Raw genomic sequence first — 19,932 nt, 5'->3', positions numbered from 1 at the left:
GATCATACAAGAGTAGGCATGTGTCAGAAAAATTGGCTAGATGGTGTGTTAAATCAAGATATCAAAATGCACCTTTTTTTGAGTGCAGCCAGGTTTTCTGTATATATACTGCGATTAGGGTTCACGTGTACGTTGTTTCTCTAATAGTTGGTTGCCATTGATGTATTCCAGGAGAGTACCTGTAGTAGGGACCTATAGTAATAACTAGTTTCATGTTCTATGAACTTAGAAGTACTGCAGAGAGTTTTTCAGGACTTTGGCAAGCCATAGATTATGCGATTGCAGGAAATAAAATCGCTCCATTTCCCTATCAACACAGTGTTGATGGGGGATCCCTCATGCGGAGCATTGTGTTCTCCCAGCAAGGGGGGTGCAGGGAGATGTCCCTGCTGGGAGAGCACGATGATTATTGCTAGTGGCCTCTGGCAATAATCGCATGCTAAAAATCTGACATGCTGGTTGTACCCAAGTTGATTGATGGATCGACTTGGATACAATCAGCCTGCCCATAGATGGATCAAATCTCAGCCAGTCCCGCCTGAACCAGCTGAGATTCAATCCATCGATGACTGCTTAAAGCTTTGCTTAAGGTGCAAGTTCACCTTTACAGAAAATTTGTAAGGTGAACTTACACGGCGCCTCCTTCCCATCGCACCTGGCCCCACTAACCTAGAGTCTGGTGATCACCCGTTCTTGCAGATCATGCTTCCGCTTTACCAGTCCCGGGATTTGAAATCCCTGCTGCTTTCTCTCCTCTTCGCAGGACAGGCAACGTGGGTTCTGATTGGTCGGCGCCAAGCAATTAAAATGCTCCTAAACGTACCTCCTGAAGAGTACCTCCTGAAGAGGTACGTTTAGGAGATTAAGCCAACGGAATTTCTAAGCCCCGAACCGGTGAGGCAGCTAAACGAGGTCTCCTAGCGGGTGATCCCTGAGCTCCAGGTCAGCGGGATTGGAGGGGGTCCACTGTAAGTTCACCTTACAGATTTTTTTTAAATGTAAATCTGGCAATGGAAATAAAAAAACTTAAAACCTTATTTATTTTGTTTAGGGCTTTAGAGCAAACCTCCCTATTGTCATGTTTTTTTTTGTTATGCTTGCATTTTGTATATGTACATTGTCTTTCACTTTAAGGTGGTAACCTGGTGTGGTTTCTTTTGTGATTTAGAGTGAATGACAGCGATGATCTGGCGATGTCGGAGAAGGAGGTGGCACATGTTGCGATAAGCATTGAAAAAGAAATGTTCAACCTTTATAAAGACACTGGCAGTGGGTACAAGAGCAAGTATAGGACCATCATGTTTAACATGAAGGACCCAAAGAATCAGGTAAGATCTTGAGGATACAGGAGAAACAGCACTTACAACTTCTGGGCTAGATTGAAAGTCGATCAGAGGAAATGTAACGCTAAATGCGTCATCTTCCAGAGTCTTGCCAAAAAGATCTCCCCTTTTTGTGCTGATAGTGCTGCTTGTCAGGGACATAGGCCCGATGCACACTTGTGCAGTGTGCATTTTGTGTTTGTTTTTTTCTAATACACATCTTTAAACCATTGAAGTCTATGGAACCAAAAACCATTTGCTAACCAAGAACCAAAAAAAAAAACCTATGGCCCTTTCCATAAAATGTTCAGATGTGAACTACATCCATAGGGAAACCATGTTAAATGGACTGTATTGTGTTTCTGCAAAACTGAAAATGCATTGATGTGAACCAGGCCTTAAACAGGGAAGGGGGGTGATTTTTTTGGGGGGGAAATTTCATAGCTGGCTTACATACACAATTACACTCCCCCCGACAGTCACACACGCTGAGTCGCATTTACCATAGTACCTAGGGGTAAAACAAAAATTTATGTTTTGCCCTCTAATATCCCAATTGGATTCCGGGACTTCTGAATCCCAAATGTCACTTTCCTGGAAAGGGTTTTGAATTTGATTTCAGTTTTTTCAGACACTTTTATAAATGATGCTCATTGTACATTTTAGCTTGTATTTAAACCTTTGCAAATGTTTTAAACTTGTAAGTCCCCCTGTTATTTAAAAAACAAAACAAAAAAAAAACGCTAGACACTGGGTTGTATAGTAAATTTTGTCTCGCTGTGGTGGTGTCCAGGGTCTGTTCCAGCGCGTTCTTCGTGGAGAAATCGGACCGGTAAAATTGGTGCGTTTGAAACCTGAAGTTCTCGCGTCAAAGAGGGTTTCTTCCTGGAAAGAGACTGAATCAAAAACGGTATGCCAGGAGTCATCTTATGAATTGTTTTGTAATAAGCTTGTGATGTTGACGGGATATAATATGAACTAAAGTAGCACATTTTTGCATTAATATGACAATCAACTAATTTTCCAATCTAAACATTTATCACTGTGTTTTAAAGCACTGTTTTAATAATGCATGACGTATTGACAACTGTTTTGTTGTGCAATAGCCCATAGAAGCCGTTTTCACCATTTTTGTAGTCCAATCGCATCACATCGCACTTTCCATTGGATGTAAAGGACTACTGCAGGACGTAGTTACATAGTTATACTTGTAAAAATCTGAAATCAATATTTCCCTGTCTAAGCCTACATAGTGTGGATGGGCTATTGCATTTGACAGCCGTTGCATCCAGTTGGGTGCAGGAGCTCTTCAGATGGTGCCATTCGTAATGACCGATGAATCGTTCAGTTGACATAATACATTTTATGTTAGTTTTTTTACATATACCTAGTGCAGACTGGTCGGACTGGAAACACATTAATCTTTCAATTTATCGTTGGGCAGAAAATTTCCAAACTTGTCTTTCGGGTTTTTTTTTCGACTCAAAAACGTCCAAGCGATTATCGATTTTGTGCCCGTTAACTGGCCGAAAATACGAACGAATGGTCTAATGACCAAATTTCTGCCTATTTTTCGTATAGTGTAGTGGCGAGCATTAGTGTTCGGGATAAAAGCAGGCCTAAAGCCTCGTACACGCGATCGGATTGTTGGCCAACAGAGCGTTAGACTTTTTTCCCCCAGGGGGCGTGTGCCAGGATCTTGTCTTGCATACTAATGGCACACAATTGTCGGCCAACAAACACGAACCTAGTGAGGTACTACGTGGATTTTCAGCTAACAGTCTGTCACCACAGTCTTCTGCCAATAATCGGATCATGTGTACGAGGCTTAAGAAATTGGTGCAAATAGACACAATATAGACATGCAGGCCTCTTTTAAAAGAAAAAAAATAGCAGGCACTTAAAGATGTTGCTGTCTTTGTCGTTTACCTGATTAGTACTTTTTTCTTTTATTTAATTTTTTCCTACAAAGCAATTAAATGATCACTACCCTCTGTGTATTTTTTATATAGTTTAACAATGCCGCACTGATTTCTAATTTTGCTGGAAAACAGTGGTGAGCAATAATGAGCATGTCTACTGCCCATGCTTGCTTCTTTCTATGGACATCACTTCATACAAATCATTGGCCACTCTTGGGGGCCATGTCACACTATTGATTCTGTTGCTGACAGAAACTCGCCAGAAACTGGATTGATAAGATCCCAACTTTCCAAATCCTACAGTGCCCCTGTATTGCTGCTCCTTGTTAATGAGCAAGGTCTTGTCATGTTTCAGTCAGCAAGAGCGCACTGTGGGGTTATTTACTAAAACTGGAGCGTGCAAAATCTAGTGCAACTCTGCAGAGAAATCGGCTTACAGGTTTTATTGCTAAAGCTTAATTGAACAAGCTGAGCTTAGATGCTGGTTAGCAACCATGCATGGCGGAGTGCCGACTCCCCACTGTCCATAGCCTTATCGGTGTGAGGAGGCCCTTACCATGTATGAGTATTTATGCACATATGCAGTAAATGAGAGCCTGGTTTTTGAAGAAGTACTGGTTAGACAAGCACAGTTAATATTGCATGTTTTGCTAAATGAGCTGTGTATTTTTTCCTTCACTCCAATAGACTGCGGTTCTGAAAACCAAGTCTCGTATGGAACATAGAGCCCCCTCAAGACATTTCTTAATAGATATGGAGGAATCCCCTCCCATGTCCGATACTGACACGGTGGGTTTCAGGTCTTTTGTAGCATAGCTTGTATAATTGTGTGGGATCACATTTGCACTGGCCAACTGTCCCAGACCCTGCTATATTGTAGACCATCCTGAAATAGGCATCAGCTGGTGTTTTTCATTTTGGTTTTGAAATTATTATACACTCTTGGCCAATCAGGGATTGGGGGCCTGTTTCCTTTCAAAGATTTAATCTGCGAATGTTTGCCATTATGTTAATGTGACCCCACATTCAATGTGCTTTATGCTACCTGGCTACCATGAATCACTTTTCCAGCACTCACCCACTGCTTTGCACCCTTAAACTACTGTGGGAACACTTTCCTGCCACACTGCTTCCATGCTGAAATGTCACTTGGGTTTTAGCACTGTAGAAAAATAAAGCTTATTTTCTACTGAAAAAGCATTGTTGGAAACTTATTGTCGCCTGTTTTTCTTTTTTTTTCCTTATTCAAAATTTGGTTTAGGAGCAGCAAGAAACAGCTCGTGTTCCTCCTCCGGAGAAAAGCACCTCGGCCCTCCCAGACATTTTCAGCAGTATGTTGGAAGACACAACAAGCCAGCATCGCGCCCATCTGTTTGATCTCAAGTGCAAAATCTGTACAGGTATATTATAGTGCAACTCCGGGCTAAATACACAGTTGAAATGCCTAAATGTTTAGCGTCAATTTACACATCTGTTTATTTTCAATAGGCTGCCTTCATGCAGTGCACGGTAACGTACCTCAAGTGAATGGTCCCTTGTTTTACCTACCAAAGGATTTGTAGTTTGGTTTAGCCAGCAGTGAGATTTACATGCAATTGCCACATTGCATAAGACAGGAAGTGATGTAAAGTTAGTCGCAAAAGGAAGTGCTATGAAATCTAACCAGTGGAGACTGCTGCAGAATCCATATGAGCTGATTTACTAAAACTGGAGAGTGCAAAGTGTGATGCAGCTGTGCATGGTAGCCAATCGGCTTCTAACTTCAGCTTTTTCAATTAAACGTTGCAAAAAAAAAAAAAAACCCGGAAGTCGATTATTTTATTATTTTCTATGCAGAGCCGCACCAATCAGCTTCCAGGTTTTTTTTTTGCAAAGCTTAATTGAACAAGCTGAACTTAGAAGCCGATTGGCTACCATGCTCAGCTGCACCAGATTTTGCACTCTCCAGTTTTAGTAAATCAGCCCCATAGTATGGTAAGGGTTAGACAAGTTATTACTGCTTTTGTGGCTTCATATTAGTGTCTTACAATAGCAGAGTTAGATCCCCCAGGAACAGCAATAAAAACAAAGTAGCTCTAAAGCCTTAAGGTTTTTCACCTTAATGCATTCTATGTATTGTGGCGAAAAACCTTTTGTGCTTTTGCTCTTACCTGAGCCCAAGCCAGACAGCAGGACTATGTATTGTGGCGAAAAACCTTTTGTGCTTTTGCTCTTACCTGAGCCCAAGCCAGACAGCAGGACTCGACCAGCGCAACAGGATTTAACTGACAGAAGCGGGAGCCATTGGCTCCCGCTTCTGTCAGTTAAATCCTGTTGCGCTGGTCGAGTCCTGCTGTCTGTATCAATGGATGCAGCTTTCTCCGGGGCACACGACGACCACTAAATTGGTTGTAACACTTTTTTTTTTTTTTTTTTTTTTTTTAATTACTGACAAATTATAAAAACTTTTGCTGGAGTTTTGATTTAAGCATGGTAAACTGCTGAATGTGATTGGTTGCTTTAGGTTACCACACAGAACTGATCCTAGTGTTACAATCCATTCGATTTGGACCCAATGGGAGCTTCTTGTACCATTTTAGTTTGTAGACCTAAGGGAGATTGTACAGTCAGTTTGTGGGGTTAACTTAAAGTAGAGTTCCTTCTGGGAGGGAAAATTTATTTTTTACAACTACTGTAGCTGCTGACTTTTAATATAAGGACACTTGCCTGTCCAGGGAGCCCGCGATGTCAGCACCCGAAGCCGACCCATCACTCGACTGCAGGCGCCGGCATCCTTACTAAGGGAAACGGGAAGTGAAGGCGAGGGAGAGATTCGCTGCACAGTGTGGTGATCTTTCACCAGAAGTGGGAGCAGAGACCTGGATTTGAGAGGCATCTGCTGTCCCCTGAAAGGTCCCAAATGTGGCCCTGGAGGGGGAGAGGAATCCGCTCCATGGAAGTTCCATTCTTGGTGGAACTCTGCTTTAATCCAAAATCTCAAAAAAAAGGCAAAGGAAAAAAAAAACATCAGTTACCCAAAAGTGTATTTGATTGCTAGATGATCTTGTAATAGATGGCACCCTATCTTCTATTTCTTTAAAATTGTGTTGTCAATGACTATTTTACTGTCGTCTTGCAGCTACATCACAACTGCTTGTAGGAATGGTATATGATTTTACCTACAGCCTCATAACTTTATAGCTGCAGTGTAAGATTTAGGTCACTGCTACCTCTAGTCCCTAGTCTTGTGGTTACTGCTGTGTCAGTGTTCTTTGCTGAGATGAAGAAGTCCTAACTCTACCATATTGGCCATCTCCATACAGTTAGGACAAAGCATGCTTATTCTGTAATGAGGAAATACTAGCAGGGAGACCATAGCCAGTACCGCTGACTCTTTCTGACATTTTTGTGCACAACATCTAGTTTTTAGTTGCTCTTTAAGTGGACATGTTTTGCCCTACCAAGCCAGAATGCTGGTTTATTTTAAGCTGAATCTTTGTTTCTCAACAGGTCAGATATCTGCTGACGATGAACCCCCACCTAAACGTCAGAAGACTACTACCACCACTACAACTACTACAACCACTCCAGCCGTGAAGAAGCCAGAACCTAAAATAAAACCAGAAGATGATGAGCCTCCTCCACCTCCTGAAGAGGACTCTGATACACCAATGGAGACCAATGAAATCAAAGACAGCATCCCCAATGTTGTCCCTGAACCAGTTTCATTGCCCAATTCTTCTCCTCCACCCCCTCAGTCCCCTGTAGCTAGTCAGGCTCCCATACTTCCTGTTACCAACCCTGTTACCACAGTCACAGGTTCTGGCAGGGACCCCAGAAGAGCAATTAGTCGGCCACCTGTACCGGCAGCTGTTGCCACGCCTCCAGACAGCAGCCCCAGAATCACCCGGGATAATGAAGAAGCTTCAGCACCATCGCTGCCTCCTCCGCCGCCTCCTGTTGTCTCTGCTCCAAAATCAATCTTGATGAAGCCAACCACCTCCGATATCCGATATCTAACTTCGTCTTCACCAAATGTCAAGTGCGTAGTCTCAGCATTGATGTGGAACAATTACAAAGCCTGCTGTTTACTGAAAAATATTGCAGATTCCATTTGAATTTTCAGACACAACTGAACAAAATACAAACACAGTAGTGAAGTGTTTAGAATGCTGTAGACCACATACATAGAGCAGTAGGCTTATTCAAATAGGGCACTGCACAGGGGTGTCACAGAGTGCAGTAGGCCGTAACAAGTGCCTTGACATATTTCATATTGCTGTGGGTTACTGCACTGTGTTCCTCTTTTTTTTTTTTTTTTTATATATATTTTTTTAATAATAAACTCAAGTATATACTTAACGTAAACCTTGCAGCATGCTAAGCAACCTGCTGGGTACAAGACACTGTGAGGTGCCAGGTTCTGCCATTCACACAATTTTTTTATTTTTTTTTTAACAGCACTGCCTGAGACCTGGGGTGTGTACAGAGAGTAGAGCGTGCACATGAACACCTCTGATTATTGGGGAGCCTCTGTTTGCATAGGAAAAGTTTTTAGAGCTGTGACCTCATGGTGTCTTCTCTCTGGCAGTTGACTTTGCATTCTGTTTTTAGCCCACTACAGGTACATTTATAGGAGAACTCTGCATTTAAGCTGACTACATGAGCTATTTCTGTAAAAGAGAAATAGTTTGGTGTCTTTGTGTCCGTAGCAGTCATTAAAACAAGCAAAAGATTGCATTACGACCTGGCTACCAGACACACCCACCCGTCTTGCTGAATGAGTGCTCGTTGTAACATGGATATAGATGCCTGTAATTCAGGGAAATTTTGGAGGGATGACAAATTAGTGGACACTGTGACCGAAGACCCTCGTTGGAGCCATGTGAGGACAGGTTAATTGGAGATCTTTGGATAATGCTGCTCTCAACACACACATACCCGTACACCGACTAACAAACAGCACCCAAAGGGAGGGGAATATTTTTATTTCATTGCACTTATGTTACACAAGTAACATTTACCTGAAAATACTTTTGCTGTGGTTCACATTGTGGCTTGCTGTTCTATTTTTTTCATAACTGCATTTCATATACAGATATTGGGTTCTTGTTCCAATGTCTCCTGTGTATGAAGCTCACAGCAAATCTTTTGGCCATAGCAAAAGTATTTCTTTCCATCAATCAATCTGAACAGACTGGTGGCATGGAAAGTCGTAGCACAAAGCGGAGCCACTGTATGTAATTTTAATTTAAGGCTGCTCACATGAACATGTAAATTACAAACTATATTTAGAAATATTAATACATGTTTACCATATTCTGTACAAAAAAAGAATTGGCTTCACATATGTCCTACTGTTGGTGTTCAATGTCACTTGTAAATTGCTAAATGACACTAAGGCCTGTTTGAAATGTTCATCTAACCCTGGACGATCACACATTTACTGCCATAAACATGAAATATAGTCACGTCATCCTACATGAAGGACACTACCACTCTATAGATACTCTACATCTGAAGAGGAAGAAGGATGGCCGTTTACTGCCCTCCTTGTTGCGTCACATTTGAGATTGTAACAAACGTTCGTCGTTTGTTGTACATCCACTGGGTGTTGCCTGACGTGTGGACAACCAAGGACTGTGCACAAGTATGATGGTGAAAGCCCCTTCTGGATACACAGGCTGATCTGGCTGCTTGACATCTGATACAGTCATAATGAGCAATATTACAATATACAGAGGCAGCACTCCATGTGTCAGAACTCTATACATACTAGAGTTGGGCAGAAAAAGACCATCAAGTGTTTTTGTTAATTTGGAAGAGAACGCAACTCCAAGCGCTTAAAATGGGCAAGGAGGAGTAATCCCATTTATGGGGTCACATTGGTTGCCCAGGATCAATTGCCTTACTGACAAAGCCGGCCACTAATAGCTGAAGACAGCATTTGTTATATAAAAACAAAGCCAGCCAATCCAAAGTCACTAAAGGCTCATTCACACAGGCTTAAATGCAAGAAAGCACATCTATAACGGTGCACCTTTCAGATGGCATTTGGCCATGCTTTGTCCCCCTCAGAGTTATATAAGGGGGTGGGGGCTGTGACTATTCCGAGGAGCAATAATGCAAAACAATGTTTTGCTGTTTGTATTTTAGTGCAGTGAGCTGTTTTCAGCCAGGTCTGGTGTTCTGTGGGTGCAAGGCACATTCTAAATGCCCTCTTTAAAACCTCTGCAATCAAGGCCTTGTACTTGACACGCATCTACACTCATGAATTGTTACTACATGAAGTATAGGGTTTTAAAGGTTTGGTAGGAAATTACGTTTAAAAATACACAAAATTGTGCTCTAGTCTTAAAACCCAGCCTGCATCTTCAATTTGGCACTTCTATTTATATTGAAAATCTGGTCAAACATATTCAGCATATCTGCAACACACACACACATTTCCTCATGTTTTATACCTTTTTAAAAATATTGGCAAGTACAGAAAAATACCAGAAAGCCAGTGTGCTCCTGACTCCCTTTTGCCGCTGATAATACCTTGGGGTTGATTTACTAAAACTGGAGAGAGCAAAATCTGATACAGCTGTGTATGGTAGCAAATCGGCTTCTAAGCCTGTTTGACATGCGCTTCAGTTTGTATAAGAGCAGTGTGAACAGCAAGTTATGCCAAAGCATTTGCAAGGTTTGCAGAAGCTTTTAAAGTACCATTCCACTTCAGTTTGTAAATGTTGAACACAGATTCTAAGGCCTGATTCACACCTATGCATTTTGCAGATTTGCATTACAGTCCATTTAACATGGTTTCCCATGGAACACGTCTAATGCAAAAAGCACTAAAAATGTATAGGTGTGAATCAGGCCTTATTGGGGGGTGCTGATTGCCACTGTAAAGCTGCTAGCAGGCTTCAGTACTTCTTGAAGCTTGATGAAAGCCCGCTAGCAGCTTGCTTAAAGTGGCAATCAATGCTCCTAATTAGGATCTCCGTTCAAGATTTTCAAACTTGGGTTAAATGGTACTTTTAAAAGCTTGCTTAATGCTCTGAAAATGCCTTGTCGAAGTTTGTTGTTCACACTACTCTTATACAAACTAAGCCCTGTGTAAAACAGGCGTAACTTCAGCTCGTTCAATTAAGCTTTGAAAAAACTTGGAAGCTGATTGGTTTCTGTGCAGAGCGGCACCAGATTTTGCAGTCTACAGGTGTAGTAAATGAACCCCCTTGCCTCTGCTGCTCTGAGGTCCCAAGCAGTGTTATCAGCCCTGCTCCATTTTTTCTTTTCACGGACCAGAGATCATTTTACGCTTTTATAGGGAAATGGGTGGAGTTCTATAGTCCAGCTGGGGGCAGAGCTGACAACACAGCTTGGGATTTGCAGCAGAGGTAGTGTTGTCAGCCCACTACATTAAGATAGGAGCTCACTGGATTTCTTGCAGATCCGTAGAGAAACATATGTATGGAAGAGACATACTAAATGTGGCATTTACTTTATTTTACCCAGACATACTTGGTATAAAAAGTCGGTTCCTTTGCATACAGAAGCGCAGTAGTCAGTTAATTTCAGTGTGTCGGTTATATATCTGTATCCCCTGAATCTCTAATAGATTGATTGCAACTGCTCAGTCCTTTTACACTTTAATATTCTACTTTTTACAGCATGCCTGATATGAGGTCACCTCAGGATGGAAACACCTCACTCTTCCTCTCTCGTCTCAGCCCAATCTGGAAGGGATTTATAAACATGCAATCCGTTGCCAAGTTTGTCACTAAAGCGTTCCCAGTGTCTGGTTCTATTGAGTACTTGAATGAGGTTTGTTCTGGTCCTTTTTTGATTTTTCTGTCATGACTATACATCATACTTAGATTTTCTTAGAATTTTTAAAAATGTCATTTTGAATGGTTGCAAAAGCAAAGACCAGTTACAAGCGAGAAGCCGGTTCATTTGTACCTAATGCTGCAAAGAACTTGGCTGAACTTCAACAAATTTGCTCAAAGCAAATACATGATTTTGCTGAACATTCCCTTTATGGTGACTTTTAGGCTACTTTCACGCTGGGGCATTGGCGGTAATTTTTAGCGTCGCTTTACCGTCGTTATTTCGGCCGCTAGCGGGGAGCTTTTAACCCCTTCTAACGGATGGCTTGAAGCTGCTAGAATCTGACTGGTTACTGTTTGCAACACTTAGTCTTTCGCATGTAGCATCATGATGACGCATTGAGCCGCCTTTCTTCCCCCAGTACTTAGATTTGGAAGCAGTGCCCAAACAGTCACATGACCACAGAATAAAGTGGGTTTTTTTTATATACCATTTAGTATCCTACATGATTTCAACAGGAATGATTTACATATACATTAAGGCCAGGTTCACATATGAAAACTGCATCCAATTCGCATATATGTGAACCCAGCCCAGGGGAATATTTGTTTTCTATGTAGAAAGTCCAGTGGGTCTTCTCTTCTTGAGCGGTGATATTGGACTAGTCCATTTAGCTGTTTGCAGTGTTTGTTTTCTGCTACAATATGATGGTGTGTAATACTGAAATGTCATCTTATTCAGGACTTGCCAGACACCATCCACATTGGAGGAAGAATCTCCCCAAAGACTGTTTGGGATTATGTGGGAAAACTCAAATCCTCTTTGTCAAAGGTAGGTGGAGCCTGGAACACCATAACCCCATTGAAGGCAAATTTGAATGTTTTTGTGTACTTTAGTCCTGCTAGATCACTGCAGGCTGGGCCCTTTTGCAGGTATAGCTATGTAAAACATTAAAAATAGGTATTTATACTGTTTTAACTAGGGTTATACACAGTTTTGCTGTGCACATGCTCAGTTGCTCTCCATTTTTGTTTGCCTAAAATCACAACTACGAGAGGCCATTTTGCTGACAGCCTAAAGATTTACTGCTTTTCAGGGGCTCTGGGCTTTAGCAAAATGGTAGCCCCCAGCAAGAAACAGGAGCAATGCTGGAAGCTATTTACAGCACACACTAATTTTGGTAGCATAACTATTAATGTGGAATGTATGTTCATTGCTAAAGAACATAATTTTTTTATTAAGTTGTTATGTTTTAGACATGACTGTTGTGATTTTACCATCTACAGGAGCTGTCATTAATACGCTTCCACCCAGCCACAGAAGAGGAGGAAGTGGCCTACATCTCCCTCTACTCGTATTTCAGTAGTCGTGGACGTTTTGGGGTAGTGGCCAATAACAACAGGCACATAAAGGACCTCTATCTCATCCCTCTGAGTGCCAAGGACCCTATTCCATCAAAATTGTTGCCCTTTGAGGGACCAGGTAAGGAGCTTGTTCTTTAGAATGAAAATGAAATGAGCTTTCCCCAAACTGTAAATAGTTGATGGCAAAGGGTAAGTATTGCCTGTATCTTGGCAGAATCCTGCATGCATAATTTAACATTTGATCAGTTTTTTTTTTTTCCCCTGTCATTTAAAAAAATAAATAAAAAATTTCTACAAAAAAAAAGTTTGTCTGAGTATCGGTATTTCGTTGACATACTTTCACATTGCTTGCCTGTGGTATGTGGGAACACATGGGATGTCTGAAGACTTCAATGATCCGTCCTCCGAAAGATGAATTCTCAGAACGTCATTTGTGTCTTCTGCTAAGCAATCTTTATCTGGACTTAGGCTTCATGTTCTGCATCCACATGTAGCCTTTCTAGACTTGATGGAACCTAAGCCACTGAAATAAAAGCTGTCAAGTAGCAATCAAATGTTCCACAAAAAAGATAGACATTGTTGCACAAGATAGTAGTGGAGCTTATTTGGCCTCTCAAGTGTCTGAAAGAAAAACTGATTGCCTTCCCATAGCAGTGTTTGGTTTCCCAAACTAGGTTGATCTTTCAGATGTGGCTTGTGGGCACAAGCTCATTATCTCAGCACACATTTCACTACTACACTACTCTTCATTTTCCTAAATTCAGAACAGGAGACAACCTGGAAATAAGAACCAGGCTCACACCAGCACAACAAGGAAAAAATTTCATCGGCATCACACAAAGTAAAATCAACCTTTAGAATTCTGTATAATCGCAGTACTCAAGATCCTAGGCTTTTCTACTAAAAGTAAAACTGAACTTTTAAGTATAGTTGCATATTAAAAACTGCCAAGCGCATTTCAAACACCGATAGCATAACTGTCTGAAATCTCTTTATATTATCTTCTCACATATCCAGCTGAGAGTGGGAGATCATTCACAAAGAATAAACCAGGCTCTTTTACAATGCATGATGCTGCCCATCTAGTTTTGCCCCAGGAGCAGCAGGTAGGAAGTGTGTAGGTAAAGTACAGGAATTTGCGGGGGGGGGGTTACTTCAACAGTGCAACGCTTAGTTTAATTAGCTGGGAATCTGCATACAATCTGCCAACTGGTGTGATGAAATCAACATGCTGGCTTTCTGAAAATGTCTGCTTTTGATCCACTGGCTTCAACACCGAACAACGTACCCAAAGGAAACTGAAGTTACAACTTCCTGGGGTGGTCATTTAAAGTTCTAAGGCTGAAAGTTTAGCCCAACAACTAGGAAAATGGCATTTTCAGAAGGCGGTCAGCAATGGCAGCCAATTTTTCTGGCTTCTTTTTGAGGACATGCAGAAAGCCACATAACATGGTTATCACTCTTGCATAAAAGAGAAGGAAAGTACACAATACTTAACAGGCTGAGCAGTCATCCCATACACTTCCTATAGCTATATTGCCCTGACTGAATGTTCAGTCAGTTCCTACCCCCCTCGTATCCTTACCTTATTGACCAGTTTAATCAACCGCATTCACTCTGATTTTCTATAGGATAGATTGCCCAGTTAATAATACAAGATATATTGTTCTCTTTAATGTAGTATGAGGAACGCCAAACACAAAATGCTCACATTAGATATCCGCCTCACTGGACATACCTTCCACATGACATCAGTAACACCAGCATGTGATGTATATTTTCTAGATTACACATAAATTATACATTGGTACACATTTCTGCACAGGGTAAGATAATGGGCTACATAAAGAGTGCTGGAAGCCTGGTTTCCACAAGTAAAAACACATTAGAATTGTAGTGAGGTTTTAAACAGCAGCATTTTTTTTTGTCAGCATTTGGGTTCCAATGTTCCATGAACTTTACTTTCACTATGTTCATGTCCTAACATACCCTTGCAAGTACTGATACATTAATGTTGGCAGTGTTATGCTTGTCCTTGTCAACATTCACACAGGAGCTGACTTAATGTTGCCTTTAGCAATCAGATTTTGCTTCACGTCACTGTTTGTGCAACAACCCTATAATGGGATTTCATCTACAAGGCCTCAGAAACCATAAAAGGCAACTGGCATTTGGTTGTTACTGCCAACTCTGTTTAATTTGCAGTTTTAAAGGAAGCCACTTTTGATGGAAAAATGGCAAACCTTTCCTTAATAATGCTAGTTACCCGGCTGTATTTAGCTTTACTATGTGGGTGTCGCTAACCTTAAGCATGCAGCTAATAAAATCAGGCTAATGTCAAAAAAAGATGAAGACATTGGGGGTTCCCCCAGAGCTTAGTGAAAGTGCTGAAATACCCAATCACATGCAAGGATCATTTTTGTTTGCACGATTGGATGATGGAATCCAACAGAACTTCACCTCATTCACTGAGCTCTAGGGAAATTTCCACTGAAAACAGCAGGAGTATTCACATTTTCAGTTTCAGTTGTATTTCCAAAGAGGGTCTTCTACTTTTCTTTAGAAAGCAATCCTTGCTTTTGTTTAGTGTAATGCACACTTAATTACAAGTGTGCTAATGTAGCTGACTTGGTCTGTAGGGTAGGACAATATATAAATTTTATAGCATTGGGTAATATACAAGGTGATTTAACTATAGAATTTTACACCAACAATGTGGCACTCACAAATTTTTGTAACTTTGTCTTTTGTTGTTTTAGGACTTGAGTCCACGCGTCCAAACTTGATTCTGGGGCTAGTAATCTGTCAGAGAAATAAACGCCCTGGTCCTATTGAGCCAGAGAAGATTGAAGAGAAACGTCCAAAAGCTCAAAGCCAGGAGGAGGCGGACATCCTGACATTCACCAAACTAACCACCTCCTTTTCTCAGCCAGAAAAGAAGAAATATCAACCACTATCTACTGACATGAGAAGTACCACACCCCCTGGATCACCACCACCAATCTCTGAGCCAGCTCCAAAGGTTGTTCCTCCCATTTTTACACTGCCATTTACCAGAATGGAGAGTGTTGTCCCCACAACCAACATTCCAAAGGGTTCTTCCCCACCTGCTGAACATTCCATGTCTTCTGGAAAAACAGCCACTCCATTGGAGCACATTTTGAAGACCCTCTTTGGAAAAACAACTGAAACTAAAAATGAAAATGTGAATACTCCTGCCCCTGTTACTGCTGTTACTTCTACCATTACTACTTCAGTAGAAACTGTAACTGAGAGAGGCTTTGTAGATCCCATTGTGCAGCAGTTTGGACAGATGTCTAAGGATAAAGCTTTTGAGGAGGAAGATGATAGACCCTATGACCCAGAAGAAGAGTATACTCCAGAAAAAGCTTTTGTCCCTACAGTGGTTTTTGACAATAATGATACACCCTATGAACCCGAACAGCCTTGTGAAAATTTATATGATGACGAGGCCTATGATCCAGAGGATGAAACTATACTGGAGGAAGCCAAAGTTCCAGTTGAAGATTTTCCCAACAGGATGGCTGCCCAAAATAAAACCAAAACTTTGGAAGAATCTGCAGAATTTCTAGCAGAGTCTTCTGATTCACCATCCCTTCTAGAACAGCAAAAAATGCTGGAGGAGTTAAACAAACAAATAGAAGAGCAAAAGCGACAACTTGAAGAACAGGAGGAAGCTCTTAGGCAACAAAGAGCAGCAGTAGGCGTCTCCATGGCTCATTTCTCTGTATCTGATGCTTTAATGTCACCTCCACCAAAATCTTCAATTTCGAGCACCGATCTATTTTCAAATGAACCAAGTATAGCAAATACTGGAACTGATACTGACATTCATGTAATCCCAAGAAGAGATCCTAGGCAAGCAAGAGACCCTCGACAAGCGGTAGCAAAAACAATTCTGCCAGACACAGAAAATGTTCCTATTACACAGTCACAAACTGAGACACCACTTGTTGCTGTTGAAGCCCAAAGAGCCTCTCCTATTACAACATCCTCTGTTAGTATCCAAAATGAGACCATACCTTCTGTTAGTAACCTAACAAAGGAAAATATCTTTGCAAAGGCTGAACCTGTAGGCACCACTAAACCCTCACGTAAAGTTCTACTGCCAACACCTGTATCGATTCCACCACTGCTTAGGCCATTGCCACATTCTGGTAGTGACCGTTTTTTAACTCCACAAGAGCCAGCTTGGGAACCTAAAGCCAATGCTCAAGCTCACTTTTCTAATCAGGCAAAGTCTTCTTTAGAAAATCAGACAGATGATTTTCAACCTAAAAATGAAATGTTTCCGCATAATAAAGAGCAGATTCACAGTCCAACAAGTCCTTTTGTAGACCGTATTAATCCACAGGACAATAATAGACTTGAGCCACAATTTCCAATGAGCCCTACAGTAGGCCCACCGCAATCGCAGCGTGAAGTGCTATCTGTTTATAGTGAACAAAGACCACCTCTTATACCTAATCATCCAGGTTTAAGGGCTTCCCCTGTCTATCCTGAAGAAAACATTGCACCTAATGTAGATAATTATAGGGGTATGACATCTGAACAAAACATTGAGCCCACAGGACCTGGACAGTTTGGACCCTCGGTTCATCACCCATTTGGCGACAGAGGCCCTCTCCCTCCTCATTTTGCTAAAGCAGGACAGTCCCCTACTAGATTTGATAGACAAAATAGTCCACAAATGGAATTCCAAGAACCTCATTTTGGTAGGCTAAATGATGGTCCTCCTAGATTTCACAATCCGTCTAGGTTTGATGGTTCATCGCAGTTTGATAGTCCTCCTCATTTCGATGGTCCCCCACAACATGACAATCTGCCTAGATTTGAAGGAGCAAGAGGACCCACGCAAGCTCAATTTCTTGGTAGTCGAGGACATTTTGAAGTTCAGAACAGACCACAACCCTTGCTTTTTAAACCTTCCAAAGATGCTCCTATTCATCCTTCCTTTGGTGGACCTAGAGGCTCAGCCTCTAGCCTCTTTGGTGGTCCTAGAGGCCCATATGCAGATGAATTTGAAGATTCACGAGGCCCAGCCTCCATTCCTTTAACTGGACCAAGGGTTCCAGCCCCTCTTCAGTTTGACGACTCAAATAGAAACTTACCACTCAGTCAAAATCAAAGAGGCCCCAATGCTCTCTCATTTAGTGCACCTTCCAGGTCTTCTGAACAACCTCAGCCCATGAAACCTCAGCCACGGCCTTTGCTTGAACTCCCAACTGTTCCTCCTCCACATAGAAGTGAAGCTTGGGACAAACCTAGACCTTCAGAGTTAATTCAGAATTATGCTGACCGTAGGCAAGAGCCAGAACCACTCTGGGATTCTAACAGTTTCAGGCAAAATAAGGACCACCGAGGCTTCGAAGGTAGACCTCGCAACTTAGAAGGACGTAATGATCCAGAATCATCTGACCTTGTACCAAATCAAGGATCTGAAGATAGACGAAGAGAAAGAGAGCATGATGTACAGTGGGACAGAGATAGGGGAAGAAATTGGAATAGAGACAGAAATAGAGACTTTGATAGACAAAGAGGAAACGGACGAGATGGAGACAAAGAAACTGAAAAGAGGGAATGGGACAGAAACCGAGATAGAGACCGAAACCGGGAACGAGATAATTTTAGAGTCCGGGACCGAGAGAGAGATCGGGAAAGAGAGCGAGACCGTGATAGGGAACGGGATCGAGATAAAGAAGGGGACAGAGATAACAAAGAACGAGAGAGAGATCGAGAAAGGGAGAGAGACCGAGATCGTGACCGGGAAAGAGAAAGGGACAGAGACCGGTTTAGAGACCGTGATCGAGATGTCTATAGACGTAGAGACCGATCCAGAAGCCGGGAGAGGGATAGAGATCGGACCAGAGAAAGATCTCGAAGCAGAGATCGTGATAGAGACAGGGACAGAGAGCGTGATAGAGGTAAAGACCGGGAAAGAGATAGGGATCGAGGAAAAGACCGCTCTGTACGCAGTGGAAGCAGAGATAACAAAGACTCTAAATCTGATCGATCAAGAGATGTTCTGAAGAGCACATCACAAGAGCCCACACCTTCCAGTCACGTGTAATGGACTTGGCAAAAAGAAAATTGAGTACATGGACTTGTAATAATATAAAATAGTGTACATATCTGTAAATATTAAATTTTTATTTTATATGTCTAATCCTTTAAAGGACAAGTTGTTTCCTCTGTGTTTAGAACTCACTGGTTTATGAAGACTGGTTAAAAAAAAGTCTGTTGCGTAATACAAACAGTAGTACATTTTTATGTACTCCATCACTAAAGAGGACAGAAGTTCATTTTTTTTTTTTTTTAAACCGCACTATGTTGTCATTTTTATAAGTAGGCAGTAGCTTGATTAAGTGCTGCCTTGCACTGAAAATCTCACTGTACATGTACGTTATTAGTTGATGAAGTATTTTGTTTATAGCATCTTCCAAGAAAGCATCAGTGCATTTTTCCCTTTTACAAAGGAGTGCTCTGTATATGGTGATTTGGGACGGGCAAAAAAATGTGCTTGTTTAAATACTGACATAAATCAAAGCAGTCTACCCTGTAGGAGTCAACACCCCTTCTAACTTAGACTACCAATAACGTGTACATCATGATCTCCAAGTTGATCCATTTGGGATTTGGGCTTGCAGCCTACGCAAAACTTTAATGGTTGGCGGGGGGGGGGGGGGGGGGTGACTTGTTTATCTGGAGTTAGGGTAAAGGGGTCCTTCACTACTAAAAAGAGGTCTTCAGAGATGAGGAACCTGTTACGTCATGGAACTCTCCTTGAACGTGAAAGAGGCAGATATATAATCTTCATCTTGCTTCCCTACCTTACACCAGTGGGCGTTGCTGCTAAGATTTCGGTTAAGTGAAATTTCACGACCCTCCATTCAGAAACCTTTATAAACCAGCCCCCCTGCAATTATACAGCACAATAACAGCACATTTTCTTCAGGGTGAAACAATTGTGATGTACAGCCGATCAGTTATTTGAGTCAACAATGTGTTCATAAAATTCGGTTACTGTAAAATAGCTTTTTATATGAAAAAGAAACTCTTTATTGTACACTAACTGTAAAATATATATATATTTTTTTCTAAGTAGAATAAAAACCTACTATGTGGTCAGTTTGTTTCCCTGCTTTTTGTAAACCATTTCTCTTTAAATATTTTATAGCGGTACTATAAGAGAGACTTGTTTTCTGACACTTATGAGGGAAGAGATAGACGAATGTAAAGTTTATTTAAATGTCGATTGATTTTAATGTCACTTTCACATATTTGGAAGCTTGCTGTATTATGATTTTAGGATTGTATTATATGACAATGTGTAGAGTGGCTATCTGCTGCCAAAACAATCGCTTGGAGGATACAACATATAATGTCTGGTTTATAAGTAATTTTCACTCGGTGAACTAAACCTGTCTTCAAAGAGTCAAATGTGTAGACTTTTTTTTTTTTATATTCCCCTGTAATTGTTTGAAGTTCACACAAGTCTATATAACC

The 19,932-nt window shown here is 41.4% G+C and overlaps 1 protein-coding gene across 4 annotated transcripts in view; it reads left to right on the top strand.

Moving 5' to 3' along the window:
* The window catches only part of DIDO1 (death inducer-obliterator 1), a 97,104-nt gene extending 77,550 nt beyond the window's left edge, over window positions 1-19,554 (top strand). For 3 of the 4 annotated variants that reach the window (XM_077460325.1, XM_077460326.1, XM_077460327.1), the window contains exons 8-16: window positions 1,169-1,328; window positions 2,116-2,232; window positions 3,932-4,033; window positions 4,506-4,644; window positions 6,734-7,265; window positions 10,882-11,035; window positions 11,783-11,872; window positions 12,328-12,523; window positions 15,165-19,554. In XM_077460325.1, coding sequence (XP_077316451.1) covers window positions 1,169-1,328; window positions 2,116-2,232; window positions 3,932-4,033; window positions 4,506-4,644; window positions 6,734-7,265; window positions 10,882-11,035; window positions 11,783-11,872; window positions 12,328-12,523; window positions 15,165-18,496 — 4,822 coding nt within the window. In that variant the 3' untranslated portion in view covers window positions 18,497-19,554. The remainder of the gene's footprint in view (window positions 1-1,168; window positions 1,329-2,115; window positions 2,233-3,931; window positions 4,034-4,505; window positions 4,645-6,733; window positions 7,266-10,881; window positions 11,036-11,782; window positions 11,873-12,327; window positions 12,524-15,164) is intronic. The other variant, XM_077460328.1, reaches the window with a different exon arrangement.
* Window positions 19,555-19,932: the final 378 nt, after the last annotated feature.

This window comes from Lithobates pipiens, unplaced genomic scaffold (assembly GCF_037356315.1).
Source record: "Lithobates pipiens isolate NorthernLeopardFrog02 unplaced genomic scaffold, aLitPip1_a1.2 Scaffold_28, whole genome shotgun sequence".
Lineage (NCBI taxonomy): Eukaryota > Metazoa > Chordata > Amphibia > Anura > Ranidae > Lithobates > Lithobates pipiens.
The sequence above is the reverse complement of the archived record's forward strand: the minus strand, read 5'-3'. Positions and strand labels throughout refer to the sequence as shown.